This window comes from Neolamprologus multifasciatus, chromosome 10 (genome assembly GCF_963576455.1).
Source record: "Neolamprologus multifasciatus chromosome 10, fNeoMul1.2, whole genome shotgun sequence".
NCBI classification, from domain to species: Eukaryota; Metazoa; Chordata; class Actinopteri; order Cichliformes; family Cichlidae; genus Neolamprologus; species Neolamprologus multifasciatus.
In genome coordinates, this window is record NC_140448.1 from 14,736,346 (window position 1) to 14,758,214 (window position 21,869).

At 40.1% G+C, this 21,869-nt stretch overlaps 2 protein-coding genes across 4 annotated transcripts; one reads left to right on the forward strand and one right to left on the reverse strand.

The window, feature by feature from the left end:
• Window positions 1-183: 183 nt before the first annotated feature.
• On the forward strand, window positions 184-10,785 carry alg9 (ALG9 alpha-1,2-mannosyltransferase). 2 transcript variants are annotated; one of them, XM_085174365.1, is made up of 15 exons: window positions 184-356; window positions 2,850-2,985; window positions 5,540-5,674; window positions 6,047-6,117; window positions 6,317-6,405; window positions 6,700-6,835; window positions 7,150-7,237; window positions 7,960-8,065; window positions 8,319-8,441; window positions 8,715-8,869; window positions 9,005-9,134; window positions 9,221-9,368; window positions 9,479-9,608; window positions 9,697-9,827; window positions 10,013-10,785. In XM_085174365.1, the coding sequence occupies exons 1-15, from the start codon at window positions 217-219 to the stop codon at window positions 10,134-10,136; spliced, it is 1,842 nt and encodes a 613-aa protein (XP_085030491.1). In that variant the 5' UTR covers window positions 184-216; the 3' UTR covers window positions 10,137-10,785. The 2 variants fall into 2 exon arrangements, with proteins under 2 accessions (XP_085030491.1, XP_085030490.1); XM_085174364.1 differs by lacking the exon at window positions 6,047-6,117 and having other exon boundaries at window positions 217-356.
• A 43-nt stretch (window positions 10,786-10,828) lies between these two features.
• Window positions 10,829-21,838, reverse strand: layna (layilin a). Of its 2 annotated transcripts, none has more exons than XM_085174368.1 (8): window positions 17,329-21,838; window positions 17,186-17,203; window positions 16,632-16,929; window positions 15,214-15,371; window positions 15,092-15,136; window positions 14,953-15,012; window positions 14,753-14,849; window positions 10,829-13,127 (listed from the first exon to the last, which is right to left on the reverse strand). In XM_085174368.1, exons 1-8 carry the CDS (start codon window positions 17,402-17,404, stop codon window positions 12,407-12,409), a joined length of 1,473 nt encoding a protein of 490 aa, XP_085030494.1. In that variant the 5' UTR covers window positions 17,405-21,838; the 3' UTR covers window positions 10,829-12,406. The 2 variants fall into 2 exon arrangements, with proteins under 2 accessions (XP_085030494.1, XP_085030493.1); XM_085174367.1 differs by having other exon boundaries at window positions 10,831-13,127; window positions 17,186-17,206.
• Between the last annotated feature and the right edge of the window lie 31 nt (window positions 21,839-21,869).

A 21,869-nucleotide genomic window follows, 5' to 3' on the forward strand; every position in this document is an offset into this window, starting at 1 on the left:
CCTTATTTTATTTAAACGTTTTTATTTATTTATTTTTAATAACAAATACGTTTAAATAAATAAAAGTAATCTAAAGCGAACTGAAACTTTACTGAATCGCAGTAGAGAGTATTTGTAACTTCAGCGCTTAATTGAACTGTATGATTAGAGCTGTCAATACCCGGACACAGCCGAAAATGAACGAATCACGACTCGGGAGCAGTACCGTCGGTAAACATGGCGGCCAAGGCGCTTCGGCAGCGAACCAGGCGAGGCAGCAGACAAGATGCAAACAACGTGAACGTCCCCGCCGAAACTCGGGCACCCAAAGAGGAGAAAGTCACCGATGACAGCAAAATCACAGAGACTCGGCAAGAGTGAGTATGAATCCAGAGGAGACACAAGCTGCATGAGGAGGTGTGACTGACAGCCTGAGCAGGGGAAGCTAGCTAAGCTAGCTACTTTGATACCTTAGTAAGTTTTGACTGTAACGACACGATAACAACGCCTGGTAATGACCATCGAACAAACTACACTAGTGTGTATTTACATTAATATGAACCACAGTGGCTGTTTAGCTGTGTGTCCACCGTACTAACTAAGTTGCGTTGTTTATGTTTTAGCGGAGCAGTCAATCGCAGTGGTCAGCTCCATTCATTCTGTTAGTGTCAGATATGTGGTAACTGGCTGTGGTGCCAGTTGTGGCGTGGGTAAACTCGTGCTCTGGACCTACACAAACGCTCGTGTGAGACGATTGGGTGGTGTTGTTGATAGGTTGCTGGGGGGAAAGTGACAGTTTGTAAGGTGACGTGTCATAAAAGACGTAACGTGAGGGTCAGGGCTGAGCTGCAGCTGAGCCGACTATAATCTGACTAATCTGATGATGGGTGCGAACAAAAGAAACACTGCAACACATAAGCAACACTGTGAACGCAAATCACACGTTTGTATTAGTGTGACCATCCACACAGTTCTCTTTACACGAGAAGTTATTATAACTGTTAGACAATAAAGATATAAGTATTTCCTAACCGATAGAAAGTGCACATTATTTATATATTTTACAAGATGATAGTGTGATCGGCTGTGATGTGTGGTTTGGAGTCAGATCTGGAGGTGGCAGAGTTGAAAATGATAACATTTTAACTAGGAGTGATCATAATTGACAGAAATGAGACTATCTGCTCAGACCAGAATCATATGTATACACCGCTCAGAAAAAATTAACTAACACTTAGAAAAAAAACATCAAATCGCAATGGGAAAAAATCTAGCTGGATATCTATTCTCAGATGGACTGGATAATGCGTTAGGAATGAAATGATACCACATTGTTTGACGGAAGACACCCTGAAGTGATAAAAAGATGAGACAGGCTAGTTGCTGCTGCTGAAATTCCATTGCAGCAACTCAAAATGCCACTTAGTAGTTTGTATGGTCCTACGTGGTGCTAATAAGATGTGGGATGGTGTCCTGGGGGATGTCCTTGCAGAGCTGGACCAGGGCATCACTGAGCTGTCTAAGGTGCAACCTGGTGGAGCCGGATGACCAAAACATAATGTCCCATTTTGGTCAGGCTAAAACAAAGCCAGTCATTGATATCAATTCCTTCATCCTTCAGAGGACGTTGGGTTCTCAGGCCACCCTCATGAAGTCTGTTTTAGATTTTTTGGTCAGAGATATTCACACCTGTGGCATGCTGGAGGTTATTTTGTAGTTCTGGCAGTGCTCATCCTGTTCCTCCTTGCACAAAAGAGCAGATACCGGTAATGCTCATGGGTTAAAGACCTTGTGCAGCCCTGTTCAGTTATCCTAGAGTAGCTGCCTGTCTCCTGGAATCTTTCCCATGTTCTTGAGACTGTCCTGGGAAACACAAAAAGCCTCCTGGCAATGCCACATATTGATGTGCTATCCTGGAGCAGTTGGACTACCTGTGCAACCTCTGTAGGGCTCAGGTATTGCCTCATGATACCAGTAGTGACACTGACCCTGGCCAAATGCAAAACTAGTGAAAAAACAGTCAGAAAACATGACTAAGGAAAATGTCAGTTGCCTCCACCATGTAAAACATTCCTGTTATAGGCAAGTCTCATTGTTGCCCCTCAGTGGACCCATTATTAATGTCATTAACAGAAAAGCAGCCCTCTCTGCTACTTAACTCACCAATATTTGATTAGCCATTGTAAAAAAAAAAAAAAAATACAGAGAAATATGGAACTACATAAACTTTTGTGTTAAAAAAGTTTGTTGATGCTGATATTTCTTATACTAAAATAAATATCACACTGACTCTCTTTTTGTTGTTAATAACTCTCAAAAAAACATTGGTTTAAATAATTTATCAAATACCTTTAAAATACAAAATCCAGAGGCAGGATAAGAAACATAAAAGGTGAAAAGAAATTGGAGAAAAATATAGAAACAATAAAAACATTTGAAGTTGTTATTCACAATAGTACTAATTATGTTGGTTTGGAAAAGAGAGAAACTGTTTAAAGAGTATTCCCTAAAGTAAATATGAAACTGGAATAAATTTGGAGAAAATATTTAAGTGTTTTGTAAAAGTGAACAGAACTGTGAGCTGGAAATACACAACAGATTGAGAGACTGCAAATACCACGCATGCACAATTCGGGATTATCTGTGTTATCTTAATTGGTATTTTATTAAAAGCGGGCGCACGAGTGTAGTAAAGCAGTTAAACTGGTATGCGATAAAACACCCACTTAGTGCTCACATAAATGTTTATATTATTTAAGATATAGACAATTTATTTTTTATTTGTGTAAAGGGAACGTTCTGATTTATATTAGCATAAGTATATACATATGCATTGAATGAATGTTCATATTAATCTTTTTTTGTAATAGGTCAATAAGTCGCGGGGGTCAGGTATGGGCTCCAGAAGGTTCGACTGCATTTAAATGCCTGCTCTCTGCACGCTTCTGTGCAGCTTTGCTCAGCAACATCTCCGACTGCGATGAGACGTTTAACTACTGGGAGCCTGTGAGTACTGATCTCTGCTGTGGGGCATTTGAAAGTGCCATAGTGTAGGGCTGTTCGATATAACGACATATATCGGATGACGATATAAAAACATTAGGGGTGCAACGATACACAAAATTCACGGTTCAGTTCGGTACTTTGGTGTCACGGTTCGATATTTTTTCGATACAAAAAAAAATGTTCATGCCTTTTTAATTTGTCATTTATTAAATTTTCACTGCACATTCTGCACCACATCTCTGTGCGTTCATCATTTGTTTGAAGCCAGCTCACCTCCTGCAACCACTTTTCCGAGAATACGCGCTTCTTTTGTGGTTCGGACTCCTTCTGACATTTCTTTGGAGGTGGAGGAACACCAAAGTAACTGCTTAAAGGAGCTTGCTTCTTCGACATCTTCAAGAGTTCTAAACAAATGTCTGTCCTCCTCCAGAAAATCTCATGTATGCAAACACACGTTGCAACTTCTTATCTTGTGCGCGTTTTTTATTTTGACAGCGAATGCGCACCTGCGGACCACTTATGTGCAGCCCTGGTTATTTAGCTTGTCATATTGCAGCCACAGAAATTCTTTTGTCCATGAAACCATAAAGCTGCACTTTCTTTTTGCCTTATAGTCTGATTTGTCATAACTTTTCCGTTTTGTGGTAAGCTTTTCTTTGGCTGTAACTTCTTCACGCTGACCTGTCTTATTTGGCTCAGCAGAACTAAAATATATATCCTGCTGCTTTTACACACGCACTCACATAACGCTCAGCGATTCTCTGCGCGATCAACCTCTCACATGTTTAAGCTTGCTGCGGGAGATTTCACTTGTCATGTTTGCATAGTAAGCTAACGATTGATATGATGATGTCAGAGGAATTGGTGCGCAAATTATCATCACTCACCAATCAGTGCTGTCGCTCTCTATACACAGTTTGCACAAAGTGAAAGCAAAAAACAAGCGCAAATTCAAATGCGATTTCAATATGTCACATATTGACAGTGGCTCACCGATGCCAATGACATAATTACACAGCTACATTTCCGAAAGAATGCAAAAGTATTGACATATATTTTTCCTTCCTACGATAGGCCGACGGGCAGGGCAGAGATAGATTTTGGTAGCCCTGTATCTGACTGAGGAATCACTCATCTTTGGAAAAGAGAGTTTATTACAGAGAAATGGCTCTTTCCAAAATAAAAACTATACTATACGCTTCTTCTGGGCTATATTCTCAGCAGCATATTAAACATATCAGGTTTAATATGATTCCCCATAAGGAGAATCATGTGCTAACGGCTGTCTAAATGACTCGGGTAAAGTTTGTAGCATGCGTGCTTGTTGTTTTTGTCTGCTTCCACTTGTCTTTGCACTAAGATGATGTCAGCATAAATGTGCAGTCATATTCGTTGTGTTCCCACTAGTGCTGTCAGCATTAATCTGAAATGAGGTTAACGAGCTACCTCGGATCGTCCTGTGCATGGGGCTGGACGGCCAACACAACTGCGCTAACACACTAGTTCCCACCCATGTAATTGAGCATTGCTAGCACATCCAACATACTGTTTTACTTTAGTCCATGACACGCTTACCTTCAGGGTCATACGTCACATGAAAACAAAAATAGTTCCAAACGCCAGATCGGAATGAGGGTGGGGGAGGTTCAATTTGCCATGTTGCAAGGAGAGCTTAACTTCTGTCTGCTAGCTTGCCCTGCGCTCAGTGAATCTGCGTTCGACTACTCCGCCTAGGCTGCACTGTCGAGCGCAGATCCACTGAGCGCTCAACACAGACAGCACCGTCAGAAGGAAAGTTGATAAAATAAATTAAAAATGTTGTATTGTTCGATACATATGCCTACCGAACCGAAAGCACTGTATCGAACGGTTCAATATCGATACGAGTATCGTTGCACCCCTAAAAAACATCTATGTTTTCTATTACGCTATCGTTTGTTTCGTGGTGTCATAAAATAAACTGTTTACAGCAATATTTTTTCATTGTTTTGATATTCACTCAAACTTGTCGTTAGCAGCAATGACGGTAAAACCTCCGCATGGCTGTGGGCTTGTTTGTTTTCCTCCTAAACCTTTCACAATAAAGCTCAAGATCCTGTTGAGACTTTTCAAAATAAACTGAATCACGTGAAAAGGTATGCAGAGAGTTGACAGATGAGAAGCAAAAAAGAGCTGTCAGGTGCTAAAAAAATAAACCTTAGAGTCAAACTTTGAAAGAAAATGGTGGCCATTACAACTTATGTCTTAAAATGTATAGTTTCATGCATCTGTTAAAACACTCGACTCCAGGTAAATGCCCAGCTGGAAACACTTCATGCAAGTTGAGTTGCCCGAGATTCACAGAATTTACAGAAAATGTTACATTTTTGTGATTTATATCGTTATCAGAACGATAAATGTGTTATATCGGGATATGAGATTTTGGTCATATCGCACAGCCCTACCATAGTGTTTTGTGTGACAGTTTTTCTAATGCCTGCTTCAGAATCATTTTGTAGCATCTCTCTTTTGTTCCAATGGATTATGTTTGTCTTTTATTACTGTGTTCTGACAGATGCACTACTTGCTCTACGGCACAGGAATGCAAACATGGGAATACTCTCCACTGTATGCCATCAGGTCCTATGCTTACTTATGGTTACATGCACTTCCTGCTTGCTTGCACGCCCATGTTCTACAGACAAACAAGGTAAGTATCGCAAGGTCGGATTTTGCCATGTGTTGATGTTCCTGTATTTTATAATAGGGATGCACCGATTCTGAAATTCTATGCTGATCTTAACACCACAGTGAATGCATTATGTGTAAAATCTGACAAGCTCACCATTAGTATAATTTTTCTTTTTAAAATTGAAAACTATATTTACCTGCAGGACATACTACTTCTATTAAAAGAAGCTTTAAACTAAAATCTGGATAGACTAAAAAGTTCAATATTCCTCCACGGGGCATCTAAAGTTTAAAATACATGAATTCACACATGCGTACACACACAGGTGTGTGTAACGTTATAGTGGGACATGTGCAGTAGTTTCAGGCTTGTGTTATGACTGTGTTGCAGGTGTTGGTGTTCTACTTTGTGCGATGTGTCTTAGCATTCTCCTGCTGTGTCTGTGAGCTCTATTTCTACAAGTGAGTTTACCCTCCTCTTAAATGCAAGGCATTTTAGCACTTTGGTGTTCACATTTTGGGATAATTTTGTAGATGTATAGAATCGTCTGTTACAAAGCAATTTTCCTGCAGCGTTTTTTTCTGATTAAGATATGTTACTAAAGTTAAGCATTTTTATTTTCTGTGCATGTGTGTGTGTGTGCGTGTGTGTGTGCCACAGAGCAGTTTGTAAGAAGTTTGGTTTGCACGTGGGTCGTCTGATGTTGGCATTCCTCGTCCTGAGCACAGGAATGTTCTGCTCCTCTGCAGGTTGGTCGTGTTTAGCTACATTTCTGGGGACTATCAGTTGCCTCCGTCCTTACATCTGTTGGTTTTTACATCAAGCAACTCATTACAAAGCCTTGCTTTTCTGGCCTTTTGGCAGATCACTGATCAAGAAGAGCAGAACTGCCACACGAACAGTGTGCAGTGTTTGCCTCTAAGGAACATTTCATATTTATGATTTATTTCTCCTGTGCTCCCATTAACGCTGTAGGGATTGTAGGGACATGTTTGTGTTTGTGCTTTGTCTTTTTCTGATTATGTTTTGTTCTTTCTCTACAGCTTTCCTACCTTCGTCTTTCTGTATGTACACAACACTGGTTGCCATGACGGGTTGGTTCCAAGACTCGACACCGTTAGCCATCATCGGCGTGGCTGCCGGCGCCATTGTTGGATGGCCATTCTCTGCATTGATCGGGTATGACTGTAAATACTGGCATTGCAGGCTTTTAACTATGTGTTAATTGCAATACAGCTTTTTTGAAAAAACTCAAATACCTTTAAAAAAAATTTTTTTTACTTTATTCTGGATATAAATGTTTACGGGCTTGCTTGAACTTTCAGTGGAGTTTAATTCTTTTTAGTTAGTGCGATACAGCCAACCACTGACAAGAAAAATGTATCACTTTTTTGACTTTCTGCTGTATTTCACACATTACAATAACATATGAACTGGGATGAATGTGAGCCGGATCAGCTACTGTGTCATTGAAGTTTCTTCTCGCTCTTTAGGCTTCCAATTGCTTTCGACTTGCTTGTGTTGAAGAGGCAGTGGAAGAGTTTCATCACCTGGTCATTTATTGCTTTGCTTCTGCTGCTGGTAAGAATATAGAACTACTAGAATAATGGGTTTCTTTTCTGTCACAGGTAGAGCGTTCCCCACAAAATCTCTGTGGGCGTACCACAGGAGCAGGAATATAATAATGCATTTTGCTGTCATGTGGCACATTGTCACAACATATGTAAACTATACTAAAAAAAATACTGGGCCACCTACACCTACTCAGCCATAGAAACCCATGTCATGACGCTCTCAGTGCACAGTTTTTATGCTGATGTTTAATCCAGTGGAGGTTATTGAGTCAGGAGGATTTCGATGACACACTGTGCACCTCAGCGCTCACTAACCTAACTCTGTAACTTTATGTACTCTATCACTTCGTGGCTAAGTTACTGTGGTTCCTAAATCCTTCCACTTTGCAGGAACACCTCTTACAGCTGATTGTGGAATATCTAGTAGGGAAGGAATTTGACAAATTCATCTGTTGAAATGATGGCATCCTATTACAGCACTACGCTCAAAATGTATCTGTTTGACAGATATTTTTTAAAGCAGACTGCATAGTTAGGTTGGTGATTTTCTTTTAGTTTGTGGCAATGGGATAAAAAATACCTGAATTCAAAGATTTAAGAGGTGTGGCTTAACCCTTTTGTCCATCTGTATCTGTAGTTCTTTGTGAAATCTAGAATATTTTTATGCAGGAGCTTAATGTTTATGTGACCTGCATCAATTCACTTTCCTTCTCATCTTGTGTTTCTCAGGTACCTCTGGTGGCGGTGGACTCTTTCTTTTATGGCAAACTGGTCATAGCGCCACTCAATATTCTCCTGTACAATGTCTTTACACCACATGGGCCTGATCTATATGGTAAATGACCTATTTTGTCACATTTAATACCTCAGTACATCTACATGTGATATTTATATAAAGTATGAGATACTTAGGATATACATATATTTTGGATATGCCTTTTATGAATTGCCTAATTTACTACAGTAACTGTTGGACTGATAATACGTCAATGACAATATCAAGCAAATATTAAGATTTAACAGTTTGTCGCTGCAGTTTTTGTTGGGCACAGGGTAACTTCACTTGCTTTCTGTTGTTTAATTTCCAGGTACGGAGCCGTGGCATTTTTACTTTGTAAACGGCGTCCTGAACTTCAACCTGGTGTTTGCTCTGGCACTGTTTTCCCTGCCACTCACTGCTCTCATGGAGACACTGTTACACAGGTTCAATGGTGTGTTTTCCTGCGTATGCACAAAATATGTTGATTTTGGCTTGTGTGCGTGTGTGTTCGAATTACACTTGTAATGATTCACTCACCTATATACATTTGTTCGTGATTTAGTCCAGGTAGTTACCTTCATCTACTGTCTCACATTAACTCTTTAACTTTTACAAAATGCCACCGGTTAGCACTCTTCTAAGTCACTGTGCTCCACAGTGCAGTATATTCAGTATCTTCCAGCATGTTTACAGAGTTTGTTGTACACACATGTGTTTTCTTCAGTGCAGAACCTGGGCCGCCCGTACTGGCTGACTCTGTCTCCCATGTATCTGTGGATGTTGGTTTTCTTCACTAGACCTCATAAAGAAGAGCGTTTTCTCTTTCCTATTTACCCTCTCATCTGCCTCAGCGGGGCAGTTGCCCTCTCCTCATTACAGGTGTAGTTTGCCATTGTCTAATTTTGGCTTTCAAAGCAAAACAGCCTGCTGCGTTAGTTGATTTCAGCATTTTTAGGCCCATTTGGTCACAAATGTGCACGTAAATGAAATGGATTTTATTCATTTTATTTACAGAAATGCTACCACTTCCTGTTCCAGCGATACCGACTGGAACACTACACCGTCTCCTCGAACTGGTTGGCTTTAAGCGCAGTGGTGGTCTTCGCTGTGTTGTCGCTGTCTCGTTCTGTCGCCCTCTTCAGAGGTTTGTGTGTGTTTGTGTGTCCCATTTTCCCTAAGCACCAGCATCAGCATTGAGCAAAGGCTCATGATATTTTGGTTTGTTTACAGGCTACCATGCCCCTCTGGACCTGTACCCAGAATTTCACCGCATTGCCAAGGATCCGACTCTTCACTCAGTCCCTGAAAGCAGGCCTGTCAGCGTATGTGTTGGCAAAGAGTGGTATCGCTTCCCGAGCAGTTTTCTTCTCCCACACAAGTCAGTGTCCAGAAAATCTGTACAGGTTTTCAGTGTCTGATAAAGTCTGTAAGGGTGATTTCTCATTTTTATGTTTTTACTAAGCTAAAAGTCTCTCTTTTAATCTCCAGCTGGCAACTGCACTTCATTCAGTCTGAGTTTAAGGGGCAGCTGCCTCAGCCGTATGCCTCTGGTCCTCTGGCCACACAGATCATCCCAGCTAATATGAACAATCAGAACCTGGAGGAGCCAAGCAGATATGTAAGTTCCTTAGACACAGACATGTTTGCTAACTAATACTGTAGTTAAGAGCAAATAAATTAAAAATGTATTTGTCTTCTCTGTGCAGGTTGATTTAAAACAGTGCCACTACATAGTGGACCTAGACACAGATGAAGAGACGCCGCTTGAGCCACGTTACTCAGCCAGCAAAGAGGAGTGGACTATCATCGCTTATAAGCCTTTTCTTCAAGCATCAAGGTAGTTTTACAAGTAAATGTTTTACAAATAAGTGGAAAAAACAGTAAAATTAAAATCTGTAAATGAAGGAAAAAGCATAACGTATTGCAGTTGAAAAGAAAAGGAAACATCCTGAGAAAATGTAAACATTAAGGAGATCTACAGTGTGAAGCAGATTGTTTACATGTAAGGCGTTTTTCTCTCAGGTCATCTCCTCTCTTCAGAGCGTTCTACATCCCATTCATATCTGACCACCACACCACCTTTAGGCGCTACGCCATCTTAAAACCGCGGCGGCAAAAGCAGCCTCGTAAGCGGAGCCACGGCTGACCTTTTACACCCGAACCTGTACAGTTGTACAAAATCCCAACAAAAGACGTCAATCACCTCTTCTCAAAACAGCTGGTATTTGTGTGTCAGTGTGCATGTTGTCTCACGAAACCTTTGAAGCTATCAGACCCTTTAAAGACATCAATCCCCCTGTTTACTTGTCATCAACACTACACAGACTCTCTGAATATCACCACCCCGGACCACTTTTTGGTGACCAAACAGTGTTTGCGTGTGGATGAAAGGCAGAAACGTATTAGAAAAAGTTGAGAAAAATATGTGGAAAAGACATCAGTCTGCTTTTGAGCTTGTGTGTGAGAGAGTGCATGTGAGAGTGAAAGAAAATGCTTGGCAGGGTATCAGCTGGACGTTTTATCTTATTTTGTATGCCTGTGTTGAGCCGGATGTCTTTCAGGGGATGCACACCACAAATTATTTGCATTAATTCAGCCCGTATTCGAAACTTGAAAATGTGGCCTGACTGGAGGAATTTCTCTGACCAGTGAAACGCAGAAATCCTCTCGCGTCTGGGCTTGAACAGTGTCCTGTTGTGTGCTCTGTCGGGTATGAGTGTGGAAGATAAATAAAACCAAGGATGCTTAAGTAATTTAACTTAATAAAATCATGATTGACTGTGAATATAAATCTGATGTTGTTTTTATTGGGGCAGTAAAGTCACTCTTTGACAGGTTGGTTTTTCATCTCATTTTATTGTAATATTCCTTATGTAGCAAACATACAAACCACTTTCACTTACAGGAGAGATATCAAGACATAATACATTCTGAATTTATAGTAATAATAATGATGCTTTGGTTTATATTACACTGTAATAGCATGCCGTAATGTTTGATTAGGCTGCAGGCACTCAAGCTAAATTGTAGCAGCCACCGTTGCACTTGTTGTTTTTTAAGAATGGCTTTGATAAATACTTTAATAAGTGTGTAAAATTAAGGTCTCCTCACAATTTAAGGCAATATAAAACCACACAGGAGATAAATACAACCACCTTCCACGAGCAGTACTGGTTTATTGTGTTTAATCTATTTGAGGTAGCCCGCATCTCTCAGGTATACTTGGGTGTGCAAAACAGTTTTCAAGCACAGCAAACATAACAGTCCAAGACCTCAGTTATCTTACCAAGCAAGCACAGCATGACACGACCATGCAAAACAGGCTGCGACACACACATGAAAACACACATGCTTTTATAGACAAAGATGCTCATAATCCTCAGAGTCAACTGTAAACGTCTACATTTTATTAATGATGCAGTGTACACAAGAAAAGGTGAGCTTAGCTTACAGTAGGTGCTTCTTTACTGGGTCATTTCTGTAATGTAATGTAACTGTATTATGGCTCTTTCCAAAAACTTCCTATGCATGCATATATTGAAATATTTGCTTGGATGCTTTAGTGAGGTCCAGAAAAATTATTAAATCTAGAGGCTTTACCATGTATGTGACCTTTGTGTCAAGGGTACTCCGGTGGTTTGGAATTGATCTCGTGTAATATTATCACTTTGGATCATTTTTAAATAGGACGAAACTTTAACCTGAGACATTGTCTTTGTTATTCCATGCATTTTTGTTTCTTCTAACCCCAAACCTACAACACTTTTCGTTCCGCCTTTGGAAGTTTTAAAGCACAGAACGGCACAGATTGAATGGACATTGTTTAAGGCATTATACGCAGACCCTTCAGGGTGAACTGTAAACAGAAATCAATGCGTAAAATTGTGGAAATGCCAGTAACAGACTCCCCTTTTGTTATTGTTGCTTTGATGTATTTCTGCCTCTACCTCCCTGTAATAAAGTCACAAATAATCCTAGGACCTTGTCTTCAAAAGATATTCATTACAGTAGGTCTGAATGATTCTGAGTAACCCGAATCTTTTCGTTGATTTGCGTTCTTTCAGTAAGCATCACTGTAGAGGAAGAGGCTGAGACATCATGAAACGGGAGCACATCAAACTATCTGCATAAACAAATATGGCTTATTTGCACCACCCGATTACTTTAGTATTCGTAGACAAAATTGAGTTCATTTACCAAAAACTAATGCCTACACAGACTAGTCTACCAGCAGGCTACAGGCTGAATTATTGGGCCAGCAATAAAATATAAATTATATATTTTTTCAACCTGATTTTCAGTCCTTTAAACATAACAGGCTAGAAACATTTAAAACCATGCACAGTCTTTAGCCACTCTCTCAGTATCATTCACTCATTCAGTGCTGTACACATAATAAAGGAGATTTTGAGGCGATCAGTAGTTTTCCCTGTTGATCCATTCATGCTCGTTGAAGTATCTTCTTCCACTGTCCAAATTCAAGCCATTTCTGTAGCAATCCACATTTGCGTTGTAGGACTTTCGGTTTCCGTAGGTTCCGTAGGTTCCGAGGCTGGTTCGGTAAGTGTCTTCCTTTCCATTGGTGAAGTATGTCTGATACAGGTCAGCTTTTCGTGTGTAACCTCCAGGTCTTAGTTTGGGATCATAGAGGTCACTCCCTGCTGTGGTGCTGCCATCATACAGTCCGTGGTCCCTGTATAGGCTGCTGCCGAAATGCTCGCTCTTCGTTGTACGACGACCCAGACTCTTGTCGTAGAACTCTCTGTGACCCGTGCGACCCAAACTGCTGCCACTCACGTCCCTCTTCCCTGAGCGGCCCAAGCTGGTGTCGCAGAAGTCACTAGTGCCACGGCGCCCGAGGCTGAGGTCGTTGAGGTCAAAGTTTAGGAAACAGCTCTCTGTGCTTGCAAGTGTCACAAAGCCGCTCTCTGTGTCCCGGCCCCCCAGATTATCGTAGTCACCAGTTGGTGTATCAGGGGAGGGGCATAAAAAGGAGGTGTTCTTGGTCTGCGGGCGAGCTGACACGAGGTCGTCATCCTTCTGGGAACGAATGACGTTGTAGACATCAGTTGAAGTTGGGCTTGGGCACAGTCCTGGGTCTGTTTGACATACTTCGGATTTCTGCTGTTTCCTCCTCCTGTCACACACAGAGAGAGGAGACACCAAACAAGACACCTTAAAACATTCACGCATACAGAAAACAATATCTATCTATCTATCTATCTATCTATCTATCTATCTATCTATCTATCTATCTATCTATCTATCTATCTATCTATCTATCTATCTATCTATCTATCTATCTATCTATCTATCTATCTATCTCCACCATTATGGATTGTTACTGTGTGTTATGAGCACCCCACATACATCATTGTCAATGCTGCCATAAATTAATATTGTGTATTAATCAACATTGAAAATACTCCTCCTCAGTGTACTTCAGCATGAGTCATGTCTATGAAAAACTGCAGATCTCGGCTGTGTTTAGAAATCTCTCAGACTCTCAGAATCTCTTTTTTTAATTAAAAAAACATTACATTTTAAACCATTTTAGATTTGTCAATCTATAGGGGACTAAGTACTACTGATAGGGAAGAAAAGTGAGCATGTAATTGGAGGAAGAGCTCAAATAATGATATAAAGAGGAAAACCTTTTTCAGAGTAAAAATGATTGTACAGCATAAATCTTTAATAACATTAAAGAACAATAATTGGGTGCACAAGTTTAAATTTATTTAGGATTTTCTCTAATCCACACAGGCTCAAATATATACATACACTCATTTAAATCTTTTAATAAGTTGTACTGAAGTTGCTGAAGCACTACAGTGTCTTTTAACTTGACAAGGCCTCGCCTTGCCATCACCAGTGTGTGAATGTGTGTGTGAATGGGTGGATGACTGAATGTGTAAAGTGCTTTGGGGTCCTTTGGGACTAGTAAAGCGCTATACAAATACAGACCATTTACCATTTTGTTAATGATCAGAACTGATTAAAACTGGTAGTTTCCTTTGCCAGCATAAAAACGATTATGTTGACCAATACTTAGAACAATAAGAATGTCCTAGGAACTCAGTGAATATCTGAGAAGGATGTTGGGAAGGCTGCTTGGAGCAGATTTCAAGATCATCAGTTCAAACAAGTGTACACAAATACAAATTATTCTGATGTGCCACCACTTTACCAAGGTCCAGTAGAAACTTTAACCCAGATGAGAGTAAATTTGTTTAGGATTTTTAGGAAGAACCCAGAAAGCTTGAAGGATCAAACCTGCCATGAACTGAAACATGGACACAGTTGGGTGTCCCAACAGGCCAATGATCTCAAATATACTGAAAACTGAATTGGGAAACATTAATCTCCTCAAATGGTTAAATTTCCCTTCGCAAGTTACACTGCAACCAGATGCTTTTGGTAGACTTCAACAAGCTTGTGGTATTCGTCTGGCTGGATATTTGACCACTCTTCCTTTTAGAATTGGTAAAGTCAATTTAAATTGCTCAGTTTCCTGGCATGGACCAGCTCCATGAAATTTCAATATGGTTGAGGTTGGAACTTTGAAGAGGTCAAATACAAGTGGGGATGTATAAATAATTCTGGCCTTGTGTGGATTTAGAGAAAATCCCAAATAAATTCCACCTTTTGCTCCCAGTTACCATGAGATTCATGCCCACTGTGTGTTTATGTCACCATAACCGCATGACATTGCTGTCTTTAGTATTCTTGCATTTAGTATTTGCCTTTATTTTGGATCCTCACCGTCGGACAATCAGCTTGAAGCAGCAGACGCCTGTCACTGTCAGCAGCAGCAGTATGAGGGGAATGGTGGGAATGATGATGTAAACCAAATTCAGAACTAAATAAAAGACAGACAACAAAGATACAGATTTAGTAATTGTCGTGTAGGTCTAAATTTGTCCGATTTTTTCACAAATGATTGAAATGTTTATCATAGTGACCTGTTTGGTTGTGGTTGTGATCATTTGGATTCCACGGCACCACGGGTGAAGGGAAGACATCTGTAATGAAAGCTATCAGTCTCTAAACATTCAAAATGTCAACATCAGCCTAAAAGCTAATATCTTTTTTTTTTTTTACCTGTTTGAGTGGAGTTAGGTGAAGGAGAAGGATCCAGTGGCTCCTCTGGGGAGAAAAAAAATGAATTCAGCAGTAACAACAATTTCAAGTCAAACAAAAATTAAATGACCTCTGAGTAATACCTGCAGTGTACTTGCAGATGAAGTTGTTCTTGGTTTCACAATTGTCGTCGTTCCACTGGAACATGTAGAGCCCTCCTATACCAGGAGGAGCGGACGGTTGGTGATACATTACAACGCACACCTCATAACCACACGATGGCTCATCCCAGTGCCAGTTCCTATACAGACGCACACAAAGCAACCACTGTCTCAAAGCTGCTTTAAAGCCGAGGTAGGCAACATATTTTTGGCATCACTGGAGAAAAAAAAATCTATAATGACTTTTCAAGGTATTGTAAAGTAACGTGAGAGGTAACTAGTGTCCCTTCGACCTCGTCGAGCTCTGCTGGCCCGCTGCTGATTATTTAACACCAAATATGAGCACATATGAGTATTATAACGAACAAAAATTAAATAAAACGTGACAATGTGATAAAGCGACAAAGTGATAAAGCGACAAAGTGTTTGAAACCTGACTTTTTAAAAGATTGAGTAATGGATGCTTTAACTAATTAATCATTTTAATTACAAAAATGAAATAAAAGATATCTTGGTGTTTTGCTTTTTAAGCTGTACACTATTTAAAGCTGGCATCAAAAGGTTTCAAGTTTAAAAAAATTGTTGAATATGTTACAGCAAAACTTAATTGCAAGATTTTGTGCTGTACTACACTACAGACCTAAAAACAATATCAGTTGTACTGCAAAAAAGGGAGCATTTAACTTTTTTCATGTGAATCCTTGAAATAAAGATTTTTTTGTCCTGTTTTTTTTTCTTCCTTTTTCTACCAAACTGGTTTTGACAACGACAAGGCCAATTATATTTATATAGCACATTTCATTACAGGTAAACTCACCAAGTTTAACATAAAAGTGAAAAACATAAGTAGGTCTGAAATAACAAAAGGTAGCATTGACACTAACACATTTTAAGTCTTTGAGCAGATCAGACAAACGAGAAAAACCTGTCTTCTCACACAGACTCTATAAAACGATGGACGCAGCCACTCAATCAGCTGATTAGTGAAGTCGTGTTAAGAAGCCATGAGTGTTTGCACCACCACAATTTTTGGTCATTTAAATTCAAATGTACAGGGGAGATGCACACACTTATTCTCTAACGACGCAAACAACAAACATAACAAACAAACGTAACACTATCTAAAACTGCCGATTTAGTCATGCATAAAGTATTTTCTGAGGACACAAAGCCAGCTAGAGGCTGTTTACTCATAGATTTCTATGCAAGTATTAATAAGATGGTTCAACCCCTACACGCCGTTAAAAAGAATTCAGCTAAAATCTCTACAAGCTACATCCATCTTTTATACAGTCTATGTTTTCTCATCTGGTGGAAACAAACCAGGGGCAGTTTTTTTTTTTTTTTTTTACATCACAGCTTTAAAATTAACTTTTCACAAACTGACTCTCTGTTCCCACCTGAATGTGGACTTGCTACCATCCAGCCAGTAATACTGGGAAGAGCAGTCCAAGTTGCTATCCTCGCCTCCATGGTTTCGGCGGAGACCTATCCAGAAGTCCCCATCAGTTGGGCGGAGCTCTGTGATGAGCTGCTCTATGATCTTCTGCTCGGACTCAGACTCCACGCTCAGGAGCTGCCCCCCATCCCGTCTGCAGGCGCGTTCTGCCTCCACGAAGTTCAGCTTACGGCGGAGCTCGGAGAAGTAGGCCAGCTTATAGCATGGCTTCCCTTTTCCTGCCTTGCACACGCGCTGGCCTATAACACACACACACACACACACACACACACACACACACACACACACACACACACACACACACACACACACACACACACCATTGTTCATGCTGGATATAAACTGAATTGGCTTCACATTTGCATTTACTAAATAGTCTGTATTACACTAACAAATAAATTACTTTGTAATAGTAAATATGGGGAAACTACAAAAATACACTTAGTTATACGTCTTCATAGAGTGTTTCAGTTTCAGTAGAAGTACAGTGCTTACCTCTGGCTTCAAATATATCTGCTTCAGGAGCCAAAAGTTCAGCACACAATCAGATATTCAGCACATGAGGAAGCAAAAATAGATCCACACTTAAATCAAGCAGACGTATCTTTGCAGCAATTTTGTGTGTGAGTGCGTCTTACCTGTTATGAGGCTTGTGGCTGTAGATGGATCAAAGCAGAAAAGCAGCAAGTGATAAAGGATTGTCCGCAGGTCCATCTTTGTTGTCTTTTCTCTAACCACAAAATCTTGTATTACAGTTTAGTCTTTTTCATTCTGCTGTCCATTCATGTGCCAGGTCATCAGAAGTGCTCACGTGAAAGCAGATAACGGCCACCTATACCAAAAGAGGTGAGCTTCAGCTTTAGGTGTAAGAAAAGGCTATAAAAAGAGGCTAAAATTAAAAAAATAAAGCTTAAGAAGTACGAGAGCGTCTCGGCTCCAGTTCTTTCTGCTGAAAAAGGGGAGTGTGTGAGACAGGAGGAGGAGGAGCAGGGAGAAGAGGAGGAAGGGCTGCATGTTTGGGGGCTGTAATCTGTTAAGAGCAGTCTTAATGATTGGGAAAAGAGGCTGCATCGATCGCAAGACATCTAATCATGCAAGTGCTTCTCATCGTAAATGCTGACAAGAGGCAGATTTCACTCCTTCCTTTATTACTTAAGCTTCGGATATTATCATTACAAAAGTGTTACATGAAAATGATCCCCTCTAACTCAATCAGGGATATTTTAAGATATTCTCTCAACATTCTTGCGGATTGTTTCTCGTTACAAAGCAAGACAGAGCCAAACACAGCAGACACGTACAACCAGCAGGCAAGCCCTACAACACATTTAGGCCTTTATTATTAAAATCTCTTTTATCAGGTCTTGTCTGTGTACTGGTGAGACTGAAGTGTACAGCTCAGGGAATATCAACAACCTCACGACTGTTTTCAAGATTTAATGAGGCATGGTAAGTAAGTCAACCCCACCCCCCAAATAACTCCTGTAATCATGAAGGAGTGTATCTTTCATGATAATTAAGACCATTTAATGTCTTTAAGTAGTCTTTTTATTTTTAATAATAATGTAAGTTGGGGACTCAGGGAGTAGTTCTCTTTTCTGACAGTGATTTTACATATCAACAAAGAGCCAGCATTTCTGCAGCAGTGTGCATAGACTGTATGAACCAGGAAAAAAATAGGGACATAGAAAAAGTTTGGGCTGCTAAAACCGACTAGCTAACACTTTAACTCCTCTAAAGTAAGATGCAACATGCAGTACAGTGTGAAAACTAGCATCCTGTAACCACCACTGCTGTTATCTGCAGCCAAAGTGAGAGACAGAAGCCAACAAGGGGCTGTAGGTGTCTATTACAATCAAGCTCTGACTGGGCAGCGACTCTGTTTAATCAGAAAAAGCACTACGGGAGTCAAAGACCTTTGCCTGTCTGCTATTATGGAAGCTTTTTCCTTCATTGCAACTAAAAATGACATTTTTTGCCATGTGTAAGTAAAAGAATCTGGGTTATGATTTCAAAATTTTGACTTAATAATTTGATCTATTTTTTGGTCATTTTCATGTGTGTCATCTTCACCATTTTTAAGACATATAACTTTTGGTGGGTCTGTGATATCTATTCTTCCTCCTCCATCTGTCTTTAATGTTCTTGAATTTAGTGATTAAAAGGCTTCATGCTGCCTGGTTATAAGTAGCTTGCTGCCTAGAGGCGTAGCTTTGTAAATGTTTTAGTGTTAAAAGTATTTTTGTATCACAAATTGTTGTGCGTTGTGATGATTTCCCTGCTTAAGACAGTGTGGGTTGTAAACTGGTGTGTTATATGAATTGTTCATGCACTCCATGTCAAAGTATTTGACATGGTCCCCCATGTCAAATTCTCAGTGCAGCACTCATTTTGAATAGTTATATATATTTTACTCACTAAAGAGATAAGGGATTGTAGCTGCTTTCAGTGCCAGCTCTCTGTACACACTGTTATTCTGATCTACAACAGTGCATGCATATTTACCTTGTTAGCTTATGTCTCACCACTCCTCCCTTTTCAAAGTGGAATAACTTTGTTTTGAAAAACAAAAACAAAAACAAGTTCATAATCTTAAACTTCAGATTAGTTTCAAGTAGTCCAAAACCACTGGGTGATGTCACAGTGATTATGTCCATCTTTTGAATACAGATTGTGGTTTCTAGCCCAGGAATTTTAAAGGTGCTAGTAGGTAAATTGCTACATGGCCAGAGACCCACTAGCTATTTGTTGCTGTTTCCAGTTACAGACAGGAAACCTGCAGATAACAAAACTGGTAGAAAAAAAACAACTTTGTAGACAAGCTCAATTGCAGAGGCAATAGCATGTCAAATTACTGAGACGCATTTTTACCGCTGCAGTTTTATATTCAGTCAGCAGGATGAACTGAAGCCAAGGATGCATGTGCACGTGACCCGCTTTTCAGAGCACAAATGGAGGAAAAGTGTATGTATGCAGTTCTTAATGGTAGTAATTTCTGAAATGGCCCATAAGGTTGATTTAAGGCTCGCAGAGAGACAGATCAGCCAGAGTTTAAACAGCAGGATGCTTCATCAGGAATATATTGTGTGTGCTAGCTTTGAATAAGGAGCCAGGGCGGGGGCAGCGGGGCCGCTCTGAAAATACTGTCCTCATGCATGCTGCGCTATCTAAACACAGCTAATCAGTTTAGGTGTAGACTGATTTCAGTCAGGGGCTCAGCTTTGTATAAACTGAAGGAGGAGTACGAGACGTTTGCATTACCCTGCGCTCTGAATGATAAAAGAGAAGACAGAGGGGTTATAGGGTCCTCAAGAGGGATTCAATAAGGAATGGGCCTTGGTTTAAATTTCCTTCTTGTTTATAGCATCTGAGACCAGAAGAGGGTTTCATTAAATTAAGCCTCTCTTCCTCAATCTTCCTCTCACATATTCCCTCTTTCTCTGCCTCCACCCTCTCTACCATTTAGTTAAAGGGAAACCAGATGAATATTCCCATGGGAAGCCAGTGCATCACTAACGCAAAGCACCACCACACATGTGCAGACACTCCCCCTCATAAAGAAGCCTAGTATTAATGTTGAAAATGTACCTCTGTTCTGTGATGTTGAAGCCAATATGCATTAGCAGAGAGAACTGCTAAACGCACATTTCACTGAGACAAAGCCACGTAATTAAAATAACATGATTTGAAGCCATAAACTGGCTCTGACCACAACAAATCATTCGTAATGTAATGAGCTTGTTTGTTTGCGGGCTGTAAAAATACGACGACTGTCAAACTCAGTTAATTCCAGTCTTTAAGCAGGAAAGAGAAAGAAAAAACTTAATTACACGCTACAAAAGAACTCAACTTTCCACTAAATTCAATTTGGCTTATCAGAGGTTGGCACGCTGCCCACACCAAGTGTCCGCATTGCGTACGCCCGCACAGAGAGCTGGAAATGGGCCCTGAGTCACTGACCTGAGGGGAGCCGGATGGCTCTATCAGCAGAGCTGAGTGTCCATAAAAGAGTTTTGATGAAACCTTTTAAATAGCTGAAGTAATTCTTTTAGTCATTCATTTTGTTAATCTAGTTTTGGAAATGGGTTTGAGGGAAGGAAAGCGCTACCATTAACCAAACTGCGTGCTAGCCGTGTGATAGATCTCTGTCCATATCTGCAAAGAAACAAAAAGCATCCTGCTTATTTAAAAAAGGGCTCTCTGTTATTTTATTACCAAGCAGCATCACCGTGTATACGCTATCCTTCTTATTATTGTGGCTTTATAGACAGAGCGTTACAGTTCAGGTGGGATTTAAAGGTTTGTCAGGGATAATTTTATTATCATGCTAATTTGTACAGAGGCCCTGTGATCTGTATCACGCATTATGTCAGTTTTGGGGAAATGTTGAGCTTTGGAGGTGCAAAAATGTTTTTGCAGATATGCTGTATACACATAGTTTTCAGTCTGAATAAAAACCTTAGGATTTCAAGCTGTTTACATGGGATGTGTCAAAGATCATGCGATCATGGCATCTGTTTGGAAAATGATAGAAAATTTTGACATCTATGCTATTGTCATTATGTTGTTTTTAATTCTTTCAAAAAAGGACCAGGTATGTCTGTTTGCAGGTGTGTGTGTGACACGCCACTGACATTATATTTGATATTGCAGAAATGTTGTGTCCTAATTTTGTCTGTATTCTGTGTGTGTATGTGTGTGTGTGAAATGGATTGCAAGGCACTTTTTAGTTTTGCCGATTAAATCCATAACATTTGCATCAGTGGAACTGCATGAGGTTAATGTGTCTGTGTATATAAAGATCAATCAAAGATCAAGACCAATCACTAACAATGCAGCCACTTAAGTGTTTGAAACTAGAAATTAAAACCATAACAAATGCATTTCTGCACTTTTCAATGGAGTTACCTTCCACAGCAGGAAGCGCCCATATAAAAACTATCTATACACAGTCACATTACACAGCAGCTCCCATTCCTCATTAATCCCAGCCGCTCTCCTGGTATCCATACTGCAATGCCCATCTGCTGTATTAGTGAAGATTCTCTTATCGACCCTTTTGTAAAGAGGGACGTGTTCATGAACTGTGACCTGGGTCTGTAACGTTTACAGAAGCTAAAGTCTGTTTGTTAGTTTGTTTTGGCAGGTTGTGAACTATGTGCGTCTAATAAAATGTTCA